The sequence below is a fragment of the Chrysemys picta genome, chromosome 14, assembly GCF_011386835.1.
Source record: "Chrysemys picta bellii isolate R12L10 chromosome 14, ASM1138683v2, whole genome shotgun sequence".
Taxonomy (NCBI): domain Eukaryota; kingdom Metazoa; phylum Chordata; order Testudines; family Emydidae; genus Chrysemys; species Chrysemys picta.
Window position 1 is genome coordinate 40,795,505 of NC_088804.1, and position 19,409 is coordinate 40,814,913.

Sequence of the window (19,409 nt, forward strand, 5' to 3'; positions counted from 1 at the left end):
ACCTGTATAGCAGTAGGAATGGGGTACAAGCAGGTGGTAACAGAAGAGGCTTGGAGCACTGGTAATTGTAAATGCTGGTGTGGGACACATGGGTTACAGCTAGGGTGACCGGACAGAACAGGGGGTGGGGGGTAATAGGAGCCTATATAAGAGAGACCCCAAAATCGGGACTGTCCCTATAAAATCGGGACATCTGGTCGCCCTAGTTACAGCTTAGTGGGTTGCGACAGTGAACTGTCATTGGGAGCAAGAGGAAGTCTTCCAAGAAGCAGCTGTAGGTAGTGGACTACCCCAGGAAATTAGAACTTGAATGAGGTTCAGCTGGCTCTAATCACTAATCCTTGCAAAGGTTCCTGGGGGGTGAGGTCTGTGGCCCGTATAAATCAGACCTAGCTCACTCCAGGGGTAGCAGCGGGAGGGTTGGCGATAGGAAGGGCGTGCTCGCACGGCTGAAGGAGAGTCTGGTAAAAGCTGGGAGCATGGAGACTGTGGAGCCCAGGAGCAGGGTCGAACAGAGCCGTAGAGGACAGAACAGCCCCATAGAAAGCAGGTACTGAATCAGGGAGAGTTTGGGCACAGGCTTGAGCCTGCCTCCCTTTAAAGACTGAACTTTGGGTTCCCAAAAAGAAAAAGGACCTCAGGCGCCCTTGAGATACACAAAGCACGCCAAACCAGTACGATTTGGGTCTGAAACGGGGATAAAACGCTGGTAAGATAAATCCCAACATACCTTTGTCTTAAGAACTGCTGCGTTCTCTGGATTCCTCCCCCCACTCAGATCAACAGTGGTCAGGCCATCCTGGCCCACCGGGGAACAAGCTGGTGGTGACATGGTTGAAGACCATATCGAAGAGCTGGATTCTGAGCTGCCTTTTCCCAAAAAGGGATGGAGAGTCACGCAGGCAGAGGAAGGTGGTCAGCCTGTTCCAGATGGCTGGTGTGGTGGTGGCAAGAGAGCTCTCTCCATCGAAGGAGGAAACGAGGGGTGTGGGGTGCAGGGAGAGAGATTATAGATCTATAGGGTAATATGCCCCTGGATTGGTCTTGAAGATGGGGATGGGAGGTTTGAATGATGTTCAGGAGAGTCCCTGAAACTAAGCACTGAAAATGAGAAATGTGTTTTCCCCAAAATGAGTTGTTGTTCTTTTTCTTCCAGGTCGTCTTCTCGCTCATCCTCCTATTCTGGTTCTGGTTCTTCACGGTCTCGTTCCAGATCCTCTTCCTACAGCTCCTACTCTAGTCACTCTTCCAGACACAGTTCTTTCTCAGGCAGCAGATCCAGGTACTGTTTCTCTGGCTTCTAATGCAACAGCTGCAACTTTCCTCTACTCTCCAAAATCAATAAATAGGGTGCTTAGTTTTAAAATCTTTTCTTTGTGTTACTCAGGTATTAAAAGCAGATACAAAACCAGTATCTGAAACAAAAATGGTCAAACCAATGATGATCTTAAACAGCAAGATCAGAATATAAAGATATTACTGGGAACTAAAATACTGGAATAATTACAGACATGTGCTGCCTGTATTTCAAAACAGTGTTTAAAATTTTCTCACCAAATAGCTCCATTCAGTGGATGGGCCTGGCGTTCTCTCTGCGGACGCTGCTGTTTGTTGCTTCTTTCCCACTGATCCTTTCTATACCTCCCCTTCATACACAGTAGGTCTGAAAGAATCATTTCCACTGTTTAAAAGACATGGAAATGAAAGTCTTGCAAAGTTGTTAACTAGATTCCGCTATAACTTTTTAATGTTAGTTGGTTTAGTTACTGTTTAAATGAACCAACTTTTTATGTGATGGTGACAATAAACCATTTTTAAAATCTGTTTCCCCCCCACTGTTTTTAAATAGAGAAGCTGATTTAACCCTACTCTGCATCATATAAGGGTACTATTTTTTTTATTTGCTGTTTAAAAGCCTGCCTCTTCTGCACTGTGGGTTTGCAACTGTACACCCATAGTGCACACACACAGTTGCTGGGGTTGCATCTGTGATTAGGTATTTGTGCACTCAGATGGCCAGTTATGTCTGTCAGTACATTTGTGCATGCAAATATCTGGTTTTCCGGTCCAGTGGTGGTAATTGTGCAGTTGCATATGCCTGGCTTAGAAAATCACGCCCCTGAGTTTTTCAATGATTAGCTCTTTACAGGGGTGTTATGAGGAGGAATACATTAAAGACTGTGAAATGCATTGAGATCTACTGATAAAAAGTGCTATATCAGAGCTAGGTGGTGGTATTATTATTATTATTCTCTTTCATCCTGCACTGGAATTTCCCTTTAAAGAGGAGGAATTAATGTCTTTGACAGGAACCAGCCTGTGCAACTTTGTCTTAAAGATGTTTTGATATTTTGAAATGACACTTCTGTGCCTTAGTGCTGTTAGAATGCCGGCATATTTATTAGTTTGCCACTCGCCTAAACTGAGCGAAGGCGAGGATAGTTCCCCAAATCAGGAATGAAAATAGTAGGAGGAATTGCTCCCATCCTGGGCACGTCTTTAGGGTTGAAATCGTATGTAACCTCAGAGTGGAGTGAACTGAAAATACAAGTGTGCAGTATGTTATTTGAGCCAGCTTCTTCGCCCAATTAAGGAATTGCTCTATAGACGCAAGCACTTATAGGAGAACGGGAGGAAAGGGGAATTGACTGTACACTTTCCTCCCCTGTGCTTCACCCTCTGTTTGTTGCAGAACACTGCCATCATGTATGGTACCAATCAGTCTGACGCATTTAGCGTGGCTGCTGCTAGCTACTGCGCGAGGAAGTGATGAAACTCCCAGCTATATTCCCAAGATCATTTGGTATCTGAAGAAAAAGTTGTGTAAACAAACTAGTCTTCTGGCCCTGGGAAGTGTTAGGCTGCAAGAGACTTTCAATCCTGGTAGTAAGGTGACTCATTTCTCAGCTGCAATCATTGTCAGTTATAGCACCCCATGGGACCAGCAAGTCACTTGACTCTGTCAGTGCCAGTCCAGGAAATAACTTCTGCCCTTGGCTCTCTTGGCTTTGATATACTCTGCTTGATTGTTCCCCTAACATTTCAGGAAATTGCAAGTGCTTGATCCATCCCATTTTTTCCCAAAGTCTTTTTGCTCCTATCTAAGTGACTGTAGATTGCATTTGGAGTGTCTGGGCCAGAGCAGGAATACGTAGGACTTGAAATAGAATTCACACTTGCAAGCATGATCTAGTCTCTAGTTTCTCTCTTAATAAAAAACCATTTGGTGTACCTGCCTGTGGACCTGAAGCCTGTAATGGAGTATAGAGGGCTTGGACCCAAACATTAATATGGAATAGCTTAGAGCTAGTCACTTTCTGGCTAACATCCAGTTTTCCCTCAGAATTCCTATCTCCCATATTGGCATCTAGAGCGGAGGGCAGGTATGACACTAAGAGAACAAGTTTAGTCCCACTAGAAGTAGCCAGTGCAATACAGCCGCCTAACCCACGGACGGAGAAGGTACAAATAAGAAGAGGGCACTCCACACACCTGAAAGGCCTGGAGACCACAAGTGAGAGAACCTTTCTGCGATCCCAGGGACTGAGTTGAATGATGTACCCCTTCTCTTCCTCCCAGAGCTCATCTGTTGTTTTTTTTTTTCTTTTTTTTTTTTTTTTTAAACTGTCCAGGTCGCGATCCTTCTCCTCTTCCCCTTCTCCTTCCCCAACACCATCTCCACACAAAGCGCTTGTGAAAGCTAAAGGGGAGCCTGCACCACCTGCTGGAAAAGGGTAAGACTTCTTGTCTACTTGGAAGAGATGGTGTAGGAAAGCCTTAAGGGGTCCCGGGATATGATTCTGATCTTTCTGATCAACCACCCTACTGAAAAATGTCAATACAGAATGTTGTTTGTACCGATTGACACTTGTGTTTAAGTCTTTGATTAATTGTGTTCTCTTAATTATCTCATAGGGGTAGAGTTGCAAAAATGGCAGTCCCTCAACTGTATTAATAGTTCATGTACACAAGCTACGCATATGGGTATATGTAAATGGTACATAGGTACACACACTGATTTGTAAAATGGGTGTGTACAGTCTCTAAGGTGCCACAAGTACTCCTGTTCTTTTTGCGAAATCTGAATGACACTCTTGTAGAAAGGTTTCCATGATACAAAGCATGTGACTAAAGCTAGTGTGTATTTTACATATCATTAAACTAGCGAGAGGAAATATAGCTGTATACAATTAAGGTGTGTCTGTTTTGCAATGTTGAGCGTGAATTAACACAAGCACAATAGATATGTAAACTTAAATATTTGTTTAGTAGCTTATGTCACCCCTTGTGCTCTTTTTTTAATAGGCCTATATTTCAGATTTCACACACTTCTGTCACACTAACATAGTACACGTGGTTATCCTGGGGAATGTTTCTCTGCTGTATACTAAGGTCATTGTTTTTAAAGGTGACATGGAAATTTTTCCAAAAGTTACAACTTGGAGGTCGGGCTGAATGCTCCAGCAGGGCACATGACCACTTCAGCCCATTTCTAATTCAGTATTTACTCACTTTCCTGAGCCCATGACGTGCCTTCTATGGATTGGGTCCCTGGTAATATTGCATCTTCTGCTGAACAGCATTGCAACCCTCCAGCTGCCTAAAATGGCACCTTTTCTTTTCCCTGTGGAACATGGCACATATTTAATATTTGTGTTCTGCAGGTTATAAAATAAGAATAGGAAATAGGTAGCAAAAAGGGAAACTAACAGCCTTTGCAGCCAGCCCGCTCCACCCCGGTTAATAATAGGTGTGACATCACTATCAGAGTGAATGCTGGACCATAATCAACTATTATGTAAGTGATTATGGGTCTGAAGAAGAGTAATGCTGGAAATGTGCTGAAATGACCCCTTTCCTATTTGGTATGGTCAGTATAAAAGCTTAAAGGCAACGCACAAATATACTATTTTTTGTGGTAATATACCACTGCCCGCTGTAAAATGCAAGACTAAAAGTCTAGGGTCAGAGTTTCAAAATGAGGCATGCACAAATGGATGCATGCATTTGCACCAACCTTCGCATGCAAACGTCCACTACAGGTAAGTGAATCAGTTATTTGCACCCAAGTTAGTTCTGTGTGTCTAACTTTAAAGTCTGACCCAAAACTTGTAAGGAGATGTTTGTTTCAGATATCTGCGTATCATAAGTAACTAATTCCAAGGGGAACTTGTGGACTGTAAACGGCTGGAGTAGGTTGTCACCATAACACTGTTTATATAATAGTTGATCTCTTTAAAAAATCTTTCATATTAGAATGCAATAAACTGCCCTCGTTAAGGGGCTTTGTAGTGTCAGAATATTTCTGTGAAATATGGTCTACGTTGACTTTTCCAAAAGGCCATAGTAACAGGAATTGTATAATGTTTCAGTAGTGGGAAATATGTTGCTTCTGAAAATCCCCGTGTTACATGCCCGTGGTGTTTGATCATACGCGAGAGTATCAAAACTCCATTGTAACTTTGCAGTGAGAAGTCTGTGAAGAAAGTAGCTGCCCTTCCAGTCCCACCACCATTGACTAAAGTTGCAACAGCTGCACCAGAGCCAGCCAAACCAGTGGATAATCGAGAGGCAAGAAGGAAGGAACGTCAAACGAGGACTCCACCCAGGAGGTAGGAGAACCTGGGCAGAGGGATTTGATCATGCGTACAAATGAAGAGCCGGGTAATTGCTAATTGAGGAATTAACCAAGAACTCACTCTGACTTAAAGGAGAAATCTGTTCCCTGGGATAGCAGGGGAATCGGAAAAGGAGCAGAACGTATTACTTGTGTGCAATAAAAAACCCAGGCTGATCTCTCTCGAGACCTGTTGAATGAGGGCAGCAGGTGGAATCCTTGAATCGCACCAACAGGAAACTCTCATAGGGAAAACACACATTGTAGAGCAGCTGATTGGTTAGTTCAGCCATTGAGGAAGCAACAGAAGCTCAGACCTATGTTGAATCTAGAGGGTCATGTTCCATAATGAAGTAAAGGGAGGGAAGGACTCAGGGCTGCGGAGTTGGGTATTGGCCTGCACCAGATGCTTAATAGCTTCAAGAGAAGATTTCTACTGCGCCAACCCAGAAGAAAATGTGACTTCAAAAATGTGGAACTTTCCTCAGACCTAGCAAAATCGATGTGTCCTTTGAGGGCAAACAATAGTTTTCTTAGATCCTGGTGTTTTAAATCAATAAAAATAAAGTCCTATGCCCTAATTCTATTTTCCTTTCAATTACAAGCTTCCCGGGCAATTCTTAGCTTTGAATGGAGCTGTTCCCCTTGTTCCTCAATAGTGACACGAGAACAGTACTGGAAGGGTTGAGTTACTTCTGTCTCTAAACCTGACGATTGGTTGCTAGGATTCCTCTCCCCTTAGAAAAGTGGGTTATTGGACCCGGTTACTCTTAGGAGTCGTTAGACACTGCGTGATCCCTTACGTGACTGTTATGGGTGTCAGTGTTCGCAGAAGGAAAAGGAAATAAACTGTCCCTAATGTGATAATTTAGAAGATCGGTTCCATTTAGCTCATCACCCCAAACTTTAAGTAATGAGAGATGAGTTTGATATTTCTAGAGTTCACGCTACAAGCCAGCCCCACAATCTTGTGCACTTTACACCTTTGTTTTTAGGAAACATTCGCTACTGATGCGATAGGACAGGACAGAGGTGCTGTTCTGGGTCCGGCTCTAACCAGCATCATTCAGTCTTTCACGAAATATCTGCTGTTCAGAAGTGGGGATGTGTGGCCAGGACAGGGAAATCTGATTGACAAAACAGAGTTCTCTGCTGTATGATCTACTGTCAGTCAATGTTTGCAAATAACTGCATTGGAAGCCTCTTGCTCACCATTGATCCAATGCACAAAAAGCAGCCCTGCTTTATTGCTGAGTCGAATCAGATGAGAATGGGGTCTTTTGATCTGTGTTGCAGGCGGACTATAAGTGGCAGCATCAGTGGCAGTGCCAGCAGCTATAGCGGCTCCAGTTCCCGATCTAGGTCCTTGTCTCGGTCTCTCTCCAGATCTCATTCCCGATCAACGTCTGCCTCAGTTTCCCCCTCCCCATCTGGGTCCAGAAAATCCAGGTAAAGCACTGTGTTTCACACTTTATCATCAAGGTTGACAGACTCCGATTATGTGTAAGTGTTGTACTTGACACGTTTGAGGGGTTTTCCTTGCGCTGCATGCACCTGCTTGTAAGGTGGTTGCCTGCAATGTAGATTCATGTGCTCGGAGTATATAAATGAGTCTTAAATTTTGAAAAATGAAAACAATGTTAACAGCTGCCATGTTGCTTATTCTAGGAAAGAATGAAATTATCGTCAATGTGCCCTGAATTATCCATTTTCACTCTACCGTGGGGCTGAAGCCTCTTCTCTCCCTGTTTTCAAATCTTAATTGAACATTTACCTTGCTGTTGTAAATAAAAATTCCAGGGTGTTTCTTTTTCTAAGGTAATAGGCATTCATGTTACACAATGCTGCTGTTCTAAACTTTTCTCTAAATCTCACTGTTGGATCTCTTTAGGGTTGATGCCTGGGCATGTCAACACTGCTTGATCAGAAAACATCTAATAGATCTGTCTAGTGGTGGTGGTTTGCGCTGTGAATGGCAAATAAGGTTGCAAGAATGGTTCCCGTTACGCATTTCACCCCAAGACACCATTCAATTCTTTGAAGCGAAGGGGAGTGCTGTGTCTGTTCGCTCCCTACAAAGCCCAGTGACTAACAAATTCTGATAGTCCTGAAATGAATCCCCTTCAAAAGCATATTTAGATTAACTTGTGAAGCCTGTTCATACACAAGAGTCTTTCTGAAACCCTGTAAGCAGCTGCACCATTTTTTTTTCTATCTAAACTTCTTAAGCCCTTGGGTAGTATGATGGGTGTGGTGTGTGAACCTTTATAGAATGGAACAGAATGTGATTCAAATCAGAGCCGATTCACACCTCTGTACACTGCAGAGCCACAAGGTTGAATGGCTACATTTTTTCCCCCCAGGAATTTAAGCATGTTTATTAAATGTTTGATTCATTAGACCCTCCAGAGGCTGATGTGAGAGGCTAGGGGTGAGTCTGCCTCTCAGGTGCTCTCTTTTTAACTCAACCCACGGTAAAGTTTATGTTTAGGATTTCAAATGTCTACTTACTTACACAGCACCAAATGATGAGCCTGCTGCTTTACAGGTATTTGCAAGTAAGATCCCTGCCTCGTGCCGCTTCCTGTAGACAGCCCAGATAGGGTGTGAAGGCAGAGATGGACAGTGAGTGCTGGTATTCCTGCTGAAACATAAACAGAGCTGGCTTAATATTTACTACCGTGCTGCTTTACCCAGCAGTGTGAAAACTGTGTGCATGTCACGGTCAGAGCACTCTGCCCACTGATACTCCAGGACCAAAGCACTTTTTGAACATAGGAAATAATGTACTGAATGAAAGCAGACTGCTGACACAATTCTGTAGCCACACCCTCCTTTGGAGATGAAATTCTATCCCTGGGTTCCTGGGTTACCAGGTCATCACTGCCGCCTCTAACAGCTCACTTCTGTCATGGTACTGTTGAGTTGTGAGCTTGTGATTTGTTTTAAAGTGATGTGCCCTCCATGGCCACCCAGGGGGACGGGAGAGGGGCAAGTGGGGCAATTTGTCCCAGGACCTGGGCACCGCTGGGGCCCCTACAAGAATATAGTATTCTTTAGTATTGCAACTTTTTTTTATAGAAGGGGCCCCCGAAATTGCTTTGTCCCAGGTCCCCTGAATCCTCTGGGCAGCCCTGGTGCCCTCCCCTGAATTTCCCTGTGATAGTCCCTAACACCAAACCTTTGATCTATCTTATCTTTATCTGGGCCAGTGCAAAGTACAAAGTCTGCATCAAAAAAAATACAGTAGTAGTTCTCCAGCATTTTAATTGTGCGGAACATGTCATCACACAGCATCCATCTTGTGGGCCAACTTCCCCTCAGCAATACCACCTCCCCTGTGCTGTTCTTCCCATCTCTGTGGTCTTGTGGTGCTTCAAAAAGGGAACTTGGTGTCCTCTGGGATGTAGTTCTTGAACCCCTGGCTTGGAGAATCCATGTCTTTTAAAGCTTCCTTGGTAAATAAGTATCAGGCAACTTGTATATCAGGCAGCATGAATGATATGGGGAAACTCTTGACCTGAACAGTATCACTGAAACGTGTAGTCCAGGGCTCACCCTAGTTCTTGCTTTATTGATATCGATGGATGAATAAGCTGTATAACTGTCTCTGAGTATAAGATTACATTGAAGGTTTTTGTCGTCTTGCATCTGACAACACATTTGAGGGGGTGATGTCATCCCTGCCTCAGGAGATGCAGACAACCTTCTCATCTCGTCATGAGTACCACTCCCCTTTGCAGCCCTTGTGACGGCTCCTCCGGTGTGGTGTGGGAGTTAGGGAGAAGGCGCATGTGTGAATTCTAGACAGCCTCGCGGTGTTCTCCGCTGCCAGAGATTGTGAGTGTGTGTGTGTGTCTGTTTTCCAGGTCCCTGAGCGTGAGCAGTGTCTCCTCTGTCTCTAGTGCCTCCTCCAGTAGCAGTTCCATACGCAGTGCGGACTCAGAAGACATGTACGCTGACCTGGCCAGTCCAGTGTCCTCAGCCAGTTCCCGATCCCTGACCCCAGCCCAGCAGAAGAAAGGTAGAGGTATCCTGAGAATGAGGGAACGGGGTGGGGCAAGATCTGCAGAGAGCTCACTTGGTGATAGGCAAACAGCATGGAACCCATTACACGGAGGTAGATAAAAGTGTGGGGAGCAACTCTGGTTTGATATAGACTGGGAGAGTCCAAAGGCTTCACCCTGGACGAGTGCTGAGAAGGCAGAGGTGACGAGCTTGAACGGGAATACGTATGCATCATTTCTGTGCCGTTGTCCATGTCTGCTCGGCTACCTGTCTGAGAAGGGGTCTTCCCTTCCTCACGAACCCTGTGTGTGCTTTGGTGCACGCTCCCCCATCATCCTGCCGTTGCCCATCCTGTTTTCACTCTCACCCTCCTGAGATGACGAGCCAGTGCAGCTCTCTCTTCCTGGGGGACTGTTGTTTCCTCTCAAACTCCCCATTTGCTCGTTCGAGACCCCATCACAGTCTGATGCAAGAGCTTCTCATTCCTTGTCTGCTGATATGTTAACTATTCTCCCCTGGGGAATTCTGGCTTCCTACCGGTTTTAATCTGGGCGCCGTCGGCTTTGCTAACCAGAATGGGTCCCTGCAGCGCCTTCCATCCTTTGAGCCTTTTTTTAAAAGGCAGGGCAAGATTTATTGCGCATCGCTGACACTGGGATTCTGGTTTCAGCAGGAAAATCGAAAAAAGAAGACAGTGTTAAAGAGGAGAAACGGAAACGGGAGGTGCCTGCCCAGCCCCTGAAATCAACAAAACCCACACAAGCGAGTAAATCGCAGCAGCTGCTCCCACCCCAGCAGCCCCCGCTGCCCCAGCCTCAGCAGGGGGGCTTCAGTGCCCACAAAGAGATCAAACTGACGCTGTTGAATAAGGTGAGAGGTGGGGTGACTGCTCTCGGTGGGCTTTTCAGAGCCGGGGGAGGAAGGGACCATGGCTGGCTCTCTGGCCTGTGGAGGAGAGTTTGCTGCCCTCTTGCTGAGGAGAGCTCTGCTGGGTATGTCTGCAATTGCTTCTGAAGTTCTCCTGATTATGGAAAGCGGGCAAATGACAGAACCTGTTGGGCAGCGTACACGATGTCTTGACTTCTGGCTGTGTCAGAAGCTTCCCTGGGGCACATTCCTCCTACCCCATCAGGGGCTGTTGCCCGCTTTCCCTGAGCCACATTCTTTAGGCCTGTGGCCATATAGCACCTTGGCCTGAGATCTCAGCGTGAGATCTCCTGAGCTAGGCAGGGTCGCATGTGGTGTCTTTCACTGCAACTTCTCCTGCCTCTGTCTGAGCCTCGCCAACCTGCAGCCAAATGGAAGCATGATCTCTTGTTGCCTAAGGGTGCTGAGCCTGCCTTGGGAATGAGCTCTCCTTAGCCCGGCTGGCTCTAAAAGTGATCCCTGAAAGGGATTAAAATGGGTCAGTGCATGAATGTGGAGACTCCAAAGGACTGTCCTGGGGGTTGCAGAAGGTGGAGTTGGTGGCTCATTAGGTGTGACTCCCTCCTAGTTAGTGCTGGGCTTGATACCCCAGCATGCCGTTCGGAGAAAATGTGCTCCTAGAGGTAGCCATCCTTTGGCTGAGAAGCACGGTCAAGATCCCGACCTCATGTGGTGGTTCATCCTCATGGTGCTTCATGCTGGAGGAGGGAGGTAGCCCAAGTGACCTGGATAATTTCAATTGGAGTGGTCATTTTCTACTACCCTGAATTCTGCTTGCAACATTCCCTCTACTTCTCCTCCCTCAACTGCAGTGAGGAGTGTTGTGTGTGATGGGATTCCAACAGCTGGCTCGCTAAGCAAGCTAGGCTCCTCTCTGTGAAGGGGACACGATAAATGACTTACTAAATGTTACACAGACCCTGCAGCATCACATAATGTGGTGGTAGACTCCCCCCTCCCTTGTGTTGGGGCATGTCCTAGAGAAAAACATGGCCCTGTAGATCTTGTTAATACTCGTGCCATCATCCTGAGCCAAGCCAAAAGAGACTGGACAAAATGCAGCTTTTTTCTTCCCGCAGTTGGATGTAAAATGCCCCGTTAGCAGAAACGCAGTCTGACCTCTAAGAGCTGTTCCTGTTCATTGTAATGGCACGTGACTCCAAGGGATCACTTTGCTGTTCAAGTACGCGGGGAGGCAGTTTACCAGCCTGCTTCAAGGAAACCTCCTTAAGTACTGGGGCAGTGTGTGTCGCTGGCGCGGGAGCCTTGTGATGCCCACAACAAAGGAAAAGTGCCTAGCTACCTCAGTTTCCTCCCTAAGGGATATATATGTATCCGGATCTATCATCTGTTTCCTTCCATTTCAGGCGGCTGACAAAGGAAGCAGGAAGAGATACGAGCCAGCAGACAAAGACAGACAGGGCTCTCCTCCAGCCAAACGGGTTAACCTGTCACCTGACCGAGGTGAGGAATCTGAGAGATGCAGCGATAGGGTAAATGCTCTCTGGCATGGCCTGAATGCAGCTCTGCGGGCAGCAGTTAAACTGCTGCCCCATACTGCTAGGGGAGGTCATTTGGTCATGGGACTGTCAGCAGGTTAGAGTCCCAGGGATCGGTGCCTTTGTCTCCAGTAGCTGGAGAAATGAACCTCTGGCACACGCCCTTCCAAACCGGGGCTGTGTCCTCTCCAATAAAAACAGGGGTGTTTGCCGTGCTCTCCCGCTGGCAAAACCTAGTGGGGAGGAGGAACTTTCATTTACTGCGAGGTGAACCCCGGGGGCGAGTATAGCGTTGGCCTCCCCGGCTACCTTGTGGCTATCAGTGCCTGGTCTCCGCTTCAGATTTTTAATTATCTTGCCTCAGTTACTAGCTGTAAAATCCCCCACTTCCTGTCAGCGAAGACCAAGGACGGAGTACCGTGCTTTAGTCTCCCGGGAGTCCTGGGGAAACGTTCATCGTACACAGGCCTGCCATCTGCTCGCTGCCTGTTACTGATGTGGCTGTTTGAGTTGGCCGGTTTTAGAAACGCCACATCTTCAGCTCTCTCCCTGCTCTTGGTGTTGTCCCAGGCTTTAAAGGGGGGCACAGAAGGTTGAGGGGCCGGAACATAGTATTAACCCCACTTAAATCCTGTGAAACAGATACTTCCCTCACTTCCATCCACTTGTGTGTGACAAAATCTAGGCTGGGGCTGTAATAAAAATACACCAGGGCTCCAGTCTCTTTCCTGTCTCTTGTAACTTGCTGGCACTGAACCCTAGCTCTTCGTACACTTGTCCATTAGCACCTTTATAGCGGTTAGGCCCCTGTAGATGCAGCCTGTCGGATAACCAGCTATTACCCTGCTTTCTTTCAGCCTGGGTTGTTGCTAATGCAAAACAAAGAAGCAGGCAATGGTGGAGGTCTTGCAGCTTGGCCTTGTGTTGTACAGAAGCGGGCTGTGACACGTGATGACGTTTTCCCTGAGCTCTCACCATAGGCGTATTACATTGACTGTGGCTTGGAGCCAGCAAAAATCCTTCGAGTGCTAATAACCCTGTCCCATCCCACTGCTGGAAAGTGGCTTGGAGGATTCGGCTAGGTTTAAGATCACTAGGACTCAGTGAGACAGTGCAGCTAGAGCAGATATTCATGCCTTCAGCCAGCTGTGAAGCAAAGAGAGCCGTTGTAGCCTAGTTCTTGGATTGCTGGATGGACGTGGGAATGCCAGGCTAATAAGCACTGCTGTTCTAACCCTCCCAGTGCCTGACTGCCCGCGAAGGAGAATGCACCGGACATACTGCCTGAGTACAACAAAACTGTGTTGCTTCACCTCTCCTCACGATTCATTTGTATATAGCACTGCAGGCATGCATGCCGTTCCCAGGCAAACATAAAGCTGTCCCGGGGGCTTGCGAGCCAATGGAAGGATCTCAGTCTGGAAGGCACAGGGCATAGCGCTCGCTGCAGTTCCCGGCGGAGGGCGAGAGGGCAAAGCTTTGTGCATCACACGCTCCTAGGTTACTCTTCTTCCTCACAAGTGCCGTGTCTCTTTGCAGAGCTGAGGGAGTTGCAGCTGGACCGTTCCGTTCCCTGATGCAGCCTAGCCCGTCTAGGGAAAGGCTCTGTTTAAAATGGCGAAGCGGTGCTGTGCGATCTGGTAACACTCCATGGGTCATGCGAGGGCTAAAACCTTTTGTCTTTACATTCTGCAATAGGTCCTCGCGATAGGAAACCTGCTGGGAGAATCTCTTCACCCAAACAAGATCGGCAGAGAGGCCAGAACCCTAAACCATCTCCTGCTCAGACAGACAGGTCAGTGTGTATCCTGCCATCAGCTCCCACCTGTGACTTGTTATCTCTTGGCCAGCATGGTTTGCAGAAGAGCAAAAGCCTTGGCTTGTTGGCTAGGGAAAGAGCTGTTTGGCCTCAGACCTATGGAGGGAGACCTCGCTTTCCCTTCTCTAGCAGTCTCACCATAGAGAGAAGCAAGAGCCTCACTCATGGTCTGTTAAAGAAAACTGGGAGGATGGGGATGTAATTGGACGATAGAGTGGCTTACGGTAGTACTGACAAGCAATGAATTCTCTGCTACTGCCCTGACACCAGTTGCTTCACCCCTGTGGCTCAGTTTCCCTGCCTCTGAAATGGGTTTAATTCGGACCTCTCAAGGAAGCTATTTGTAGTGCACATTGAGATCCTTGGATAAAAGGTGCTCTGGAAATGCAAAGTTCTAGCAGTGACGATCTTAACTCTATACAACTACTTCAGTGTGAACTGTGGCCAGTGGAGTTTGCGGGGCAGAGTCAGATTGCGGAGAAGCCAGTGGGCTCCCTGCATCAGCTGTCCCATTGTGGGGTCAATCCTAGCTACAGGTGCTGGGTGTGACCTCTCGTCTTTCCTGGCCAGTGTGCACCAGTCCATGGCTCTTGGCTAATCTCGCACAAGCTGAGACACTTAAAGAACAGAGTAGGCTGCCAAGATGTGGCTTCTGGTTGGAGTTAGTGAATGACCCCGATTCCGTCTACACCTGTCCAGCCCCTGGGCTCTGGGGCCAGCTTGTTCTCCTTCCTGGAGTCTCTCAACTGAAACAGTGCAGAGCAGAACCCGAGATGCCGTGCCAGGGGGCTCATTGCCTTAATGAGCAAGGACCACGCCTTGCTCAGCGAAATAGGGAGTGCTGTTCCTGGTACAGCTGAGAGGGCCTCTGTCCAACTCGATGCTGGCAGGAGCCAGGTAACACTGCTTTGCGTTCCTCTAGCACTTCCCTCCGAGATCTCTGCGGACATTCAGCCAGCCTTGTCCCACGCCTGGCCTTCCTGGGCCGTGGGGTCTTTGCCGATCGGGACACCGAGGCACAGAGAAATCGAAGCTTGCCAAGTGGGACAGAGCCTGAAATAAACCCAGGTCTCTCACTGCTCAGTCCTGTGCATTAACCACCAGCCCAGCCTTCCTCCTTAACCGGCGACTGCTGTGGCCAGGAGGTTCTATTTCGAAGCTGTAACGGCGAAGCTGAGCATTGGTACCTGCTTCGTCTGGAGCTGGCATCGCTAGCTCCTAACCCTCTGCCACCTGCTCTTGTTTGATGGGTTGGTAACACTATCAGCTGGGCCAGGAAATCACAAGAACCTGAGCTCGGGGCCTGGCCCGGGAGTAAAGACGGTCAGGCAGAGCTCTCCCAGAACTTGGGTTTGAGATTTGAAAAGCCTGCCTCTTACTCAGGGATTAATATCAAAGGGCTTCAAGTGAGGAGTTGCTCGGTTTAAGGAGAAGGATTACCAGGCTGTCTCTGTAACCTGGGCGATTGAGTCTCACCGCTCATGTGACATGCTGCTGTCAGATTGCCAGAAGCAGCTACACAAAGTGGCACGAGTGTGACCCCACGTGACAGCTGCCAGAAAGGGAGGTGAGGCTCAAATTGCACCCTTGGCGTGTGACCCGCTGAGCTTGGGCACTGCAGTCATGTGCACGTTGTGCAATTCCAAGGACTATAGACACTGTTCTGCAGTCCCTGCAAGGGGGGGCGTGGGACGGGTGACAGCATTTCCTGGCTTCTGTCTGTCATCACTGCCTTACCTAATGGCCGGGGGTTTCCTCTGGATTTTTGTGGCCCTGAGTAGGTGGGAGCAGGGAGGGAGGTGGAGTGCATCCGTAAAGAGTGTGACTCGCCTCTTTGAACTCCACCTCTGCCAGTCCCTGGAAAAAGCCAGGCAGTGTGGATGGTTAGGTGGGGCAGCCGAGTTCATTCAGCATGGGGATTCTTTGGAGCCATCAAGCTGTGCAGTATTTAACCATGTGGTTTCCCCCCCCCCCCCTTTTTGTTTGTTGGCTCTTATCTCAAAGCAGCTTGTAAACTCCTTGTGGGAGGGACCATGTCTTCCTGTGTGTCTGTTCTGCTCCTAGCATGCTGGAGTGCTGACCTAGGCCTCTGGGTTGCTCCTGCAGGAAAAGTCATGAGGGTGGTGGGTTTAAACTCCACCGTTCCTCAGGTATTTTTCGGCTGGCTTGCCATTTGAATCCTAAAACTCATTCATTTCAGCCAGCCTTTAAAGCAGTGGAGCAACTTCCTCCAGCGAAAACCTGATTGCTTCATTAATGTTCCTGCATCCCTGGGAAAATGTGCCCTGCTATTTAACCCCTGCTGCTGTTCGAAAACCACTTGATCTCAGAGCTGCCCACGCAGGAGGGGGGAGCCCCCTCTGTTACCCATCAATCCCCTCTTACCCCATTCTGGCTTTTTCTCTCCCCCACCCTATAGGAAGCGCCAGCTGTCGCCCCAGTCCAAGAGCTCCAGCAAAGTCACAAGTGTACCAGGCAAAGCAACGGAGCCAGGCCCAACCGCTGCAAGTGCGAAATCGGGCAAGTCCAGCACGCTGTCGCGGCGGGAGGAGCTCCTGAAGCAGCTGAAAGCCGTGGAAGACGCCATTGCTCGTAAACGGGCCAAAATCCCTGGGAAAGTATAGTCCAATGTGTGCAGAGCTCTGTCTCCACCTGGATTCAAGACTCTTCTATGTTTTTATAAATAGTATACAAGCGGCCACGCTGGATTTTGCAGTTCTGTCTGATTTTGGCTGCAATTCTTTTTAAAAATTAAAAAAAAAAAAAAAAAAGTTTGTCAGCTGAAAAATCCCACAGACGAGATGACTCACTCTGGCTCCTAACCCGTATGGTGGAGAGTCGGGGAATAATCCCCTCTCTGCATCAGCCATGCAACACAGACCGAGCCGGCACCAAGATGGAGGCCCACACCACCTCGTTTTCCCTGTAAATTATGCACAGAGGACTCCAAATTCCAGCCCTGTCGGATACTTTCACTTTCTCTCTCTGCCCGTCCCTCCCCTCTTTGCTAGCCATAAGTTGTATTCTTCTAGTTAGCCTTGCTGTGTGTTGAGTGTCTTCAGCAATGCAGTTCTATATACTGTGTAACGAGAGAACCGAAAACCGCTGTGAACTACTGGCAACATCATCTTCTCTCCCCTGCCCCTCCCTCCCCCAGGAACAAAACAAAAAAATATATATATATTCTTGACTAAAGTCTGATTGGGAACTATGACCTGTCTTTTATTTTAAGCATCAGATTGTTTTAGTTGATTTAAAAAAAAACAGAAAAAAAAAAAGCAAAGGTATTGTTGGGATGTCTGTCTGAGGAGGGTCTTTTTTTGAGGGGTCTCCCTGAAATAAAGTATTTTGATAAACAGTTCTTCCTTTCTAGTTTGTTCTCTTAACGATCCCAGGGTGGACCCCTCACCGTGGTCTCTGGACACCTGCCCTCGTCTCTTTGGGTATTTCTTCCCTCTGTCTGTCAGCTCTTCAGCCAGGTTGACGTCCCCGCGTAGTCTAGTGCGGTCAAGTGACAGAGCTATTTAATCTTCCAGCGCTGGCATTGCCGCTTCTACGGTTTGTCTGAATGTGAGCTCCTGTCATGGCTGGGCTGTTGCTTAATGTCAGCGTTAACGTCCTAGTGGTGGCACCGCTTGTGCTCCAGAACTGTTTCTGGAGGCTCGTAGTGCCTTATAAATGTTGGGCTCCAGCCAGAACTTCCATTGAAGATCAGCTGTATTGTTTAACCTTTGCAGAACTCCCATCAGGAAGGTAGCACTATCCCCATTTTTCAGATGGGGAAACTGAGGCACGGGCACTAAGTGACATCCTCAAGTTCACACAGCAAATCAGGGGTAGAGCTTTGAGTGGATCCCAGAACTCATGGTGCTTTGGCCGGTCCTTTAACCACCAGATTGTGCTTCCTCTCCTGACCCTGCTGTACTACTTTGAGAGCTAATTTGATGTCACAAACTTAGCATCATCAGTGTTTGCTGCACAATCAAATAAGGGGTGAAGGATGTCAGACGAGGGAGAAGCCACCACTACTTCTAGTGATGAACAGGGATTCTAGAAATGCATTTGCCGACGAAAAAGGCAGAATTTGCGTTTTTACAGAGAATTTTTTATTTTTACATTTTATGAAAAAACATACCCTAGAACCCCATTTATCCGCGCTTCCATTATGAGTCTCTCCGTATTAACCAAACCACCGGCTCTGACGGGTGGGGCTGACCGCCCGAGGCCTGCCACTGTCAGCCCCAGGTGGTTGGTGGTTCAGTTAATACAGAGAGCCGGATAATGGAGGCTCCAATAACCGTCAATAAAAAGGTATTGAACTGATACCTCTCTATAAAAGTTCAGTGTTTCATTTTAATTCTGGGAAAACATGGGGTTTTATGGCTTTTTTATGGGAGAATTTTGTATTCTCAGAAAACTAGGCTCCCTGGTGATGAGCTGTGATCTAATGACAAGTCAAAGGGTGAGGGGCCTTTAAATCCAAGGCCCTAGTACAGCGATACCTAGGTTTCATCATGAGATGAAACTCCGAGCTTAGCAGACCCAAAAGAACACAGGCCGGGAGCAATATTTCAATCGCTGGATAGCCCTTCAGCTGGGAAGCGAGAGACTCCTGCACGTCTGCCACTTTCAGCTGACGCACAGCACTCTTACTAGTGACAATAACTAGTATAGTCATAGCGGAGGGATGGGAGGAGACACCAGCCTTCTGGAATCAACTCCTGGTTTTCCAGCCTTCCCTAGCCCTACGCTAGAGAGTCTGGGGATGCCACTCGGGCTACGTTGGACTGAGGAGATGGGCACTGCCCAAGTGGCTCTTCCCAAAATCTGCTGGCAGTTCGGGTTTGACTGGCTGCTCTTAGAGTCGTTTCATTCACTGCCAGATAAAAAGATTTTTGCCTTGGTGTTTGAAGGCCAAAAAAAAAGTGGACCTTGCCAAAAAGGAAAGGCCTGATTTGCTGCTTGGGTATCTTGGCTGGTAGTGCCACAGGGTGGGAGCATGTTCCCGAAGCTGGTGGTGACGGGTGTTAAAGGCATAGGGCTGCACTTTTCCCTGTATCTTCAGCCATCGCTGGGAGGCTGGGCTCGCTGGACCAATGACCTCTTCCCCATAGCAACTGCCACATTCTTAAACTTCCAGTAGCATTGCTCTACCTTGACTTTCCTAACCTAGGGCAGGGAGTGCATATTTCTCACAGACATTCGCTGCTGAAACCTTGCCGTCTCCTGGGGACAGAAGCAGTCTGGCTTGGGTCAGCAGTGACCTGTCCAAGGGCCAGTTATTTAGAGGGCGTGAACCTGCTGCTTGAAAAAGGGCTAAGTACAAAACCCGTCCGCTCTTTGCAAAATGGAGCACGCTGGCAGCACAAGGTGGATGACTGTCCGGGCTTGAGATTCCCAAGGGAAAGGCCCGGGAAGGGTGGACCCCGGCTTTGTGACATGAAACTGCTGCTAAATAGCTCTCCCTGTGGCCACTGCTGTTTAGAGGCACTTTCAGTTCGTACGAAGTGTGTTTAAAGATGCTCATTTTCATTTGCTC

At 47.8% G+C, this 19,409-nt stretch overlaps 1 protein-coding gene across 13 annotated transcripts in view; it reads left to right on the forward strand.

The window, feature by feature from the left end:
- Window positions 1-17,231, forward strand: part of ZC3H18 (zinc finger CCCH-type containing 18) — a 61,935-nt gene extending 44,704 nt beyond the window's left edge. For 5 of the 13 annotated variants that reach the window (XM_042852086.2, XM_042852085.2, XM_042852090.2 and 2 more), the window contains 9 exons: window positions 1,157-1,282; window positions 3,633-3,734; window positions 5,469-5,612; window positions 6,914-7,066; window positions 9,487-9,641; window positions 10,296-10,495; window positions 11,920-12,016; window positions 13,750-13,846; window positions 16,290-17,231. In XM_042852086.2, the coding sequence (XP_042708020.2) occupies window positions 1,157-1,282; window positions 3,633-3,734; window positions 5,469-5,612; window positions 6,914-7,066; window positions 9,487-9,641; window positions 10,296-10,495; window positions 11,920-12,016; window positions 13,750-13,846; window positions 16,290-16,494 (1,279 nt within the window). In that variant the 3' untranslated portion in view covers window positions 16,495-17,231. The remainder of the gene's footprint in view (window positions 1-1,156; window positions 1,283-3,632; window positions 3,735-5,468; window positions 5,613-6,913; window positions 7,067-9,486; window positions 9,642-10,295; window positions 10,496-11,919; window positions 12,017-13,749; window positions 13,847-16,289) is intronic. The other 8 variants (XM_042852087.2, XM_065567324.1, XM_065567329.1 and 5 more) reach the window with 3 other exon arrangements.
- The last annotated feature ends 2,178 nt before the right edge of the window (window positions 17,232-19,409 follow it).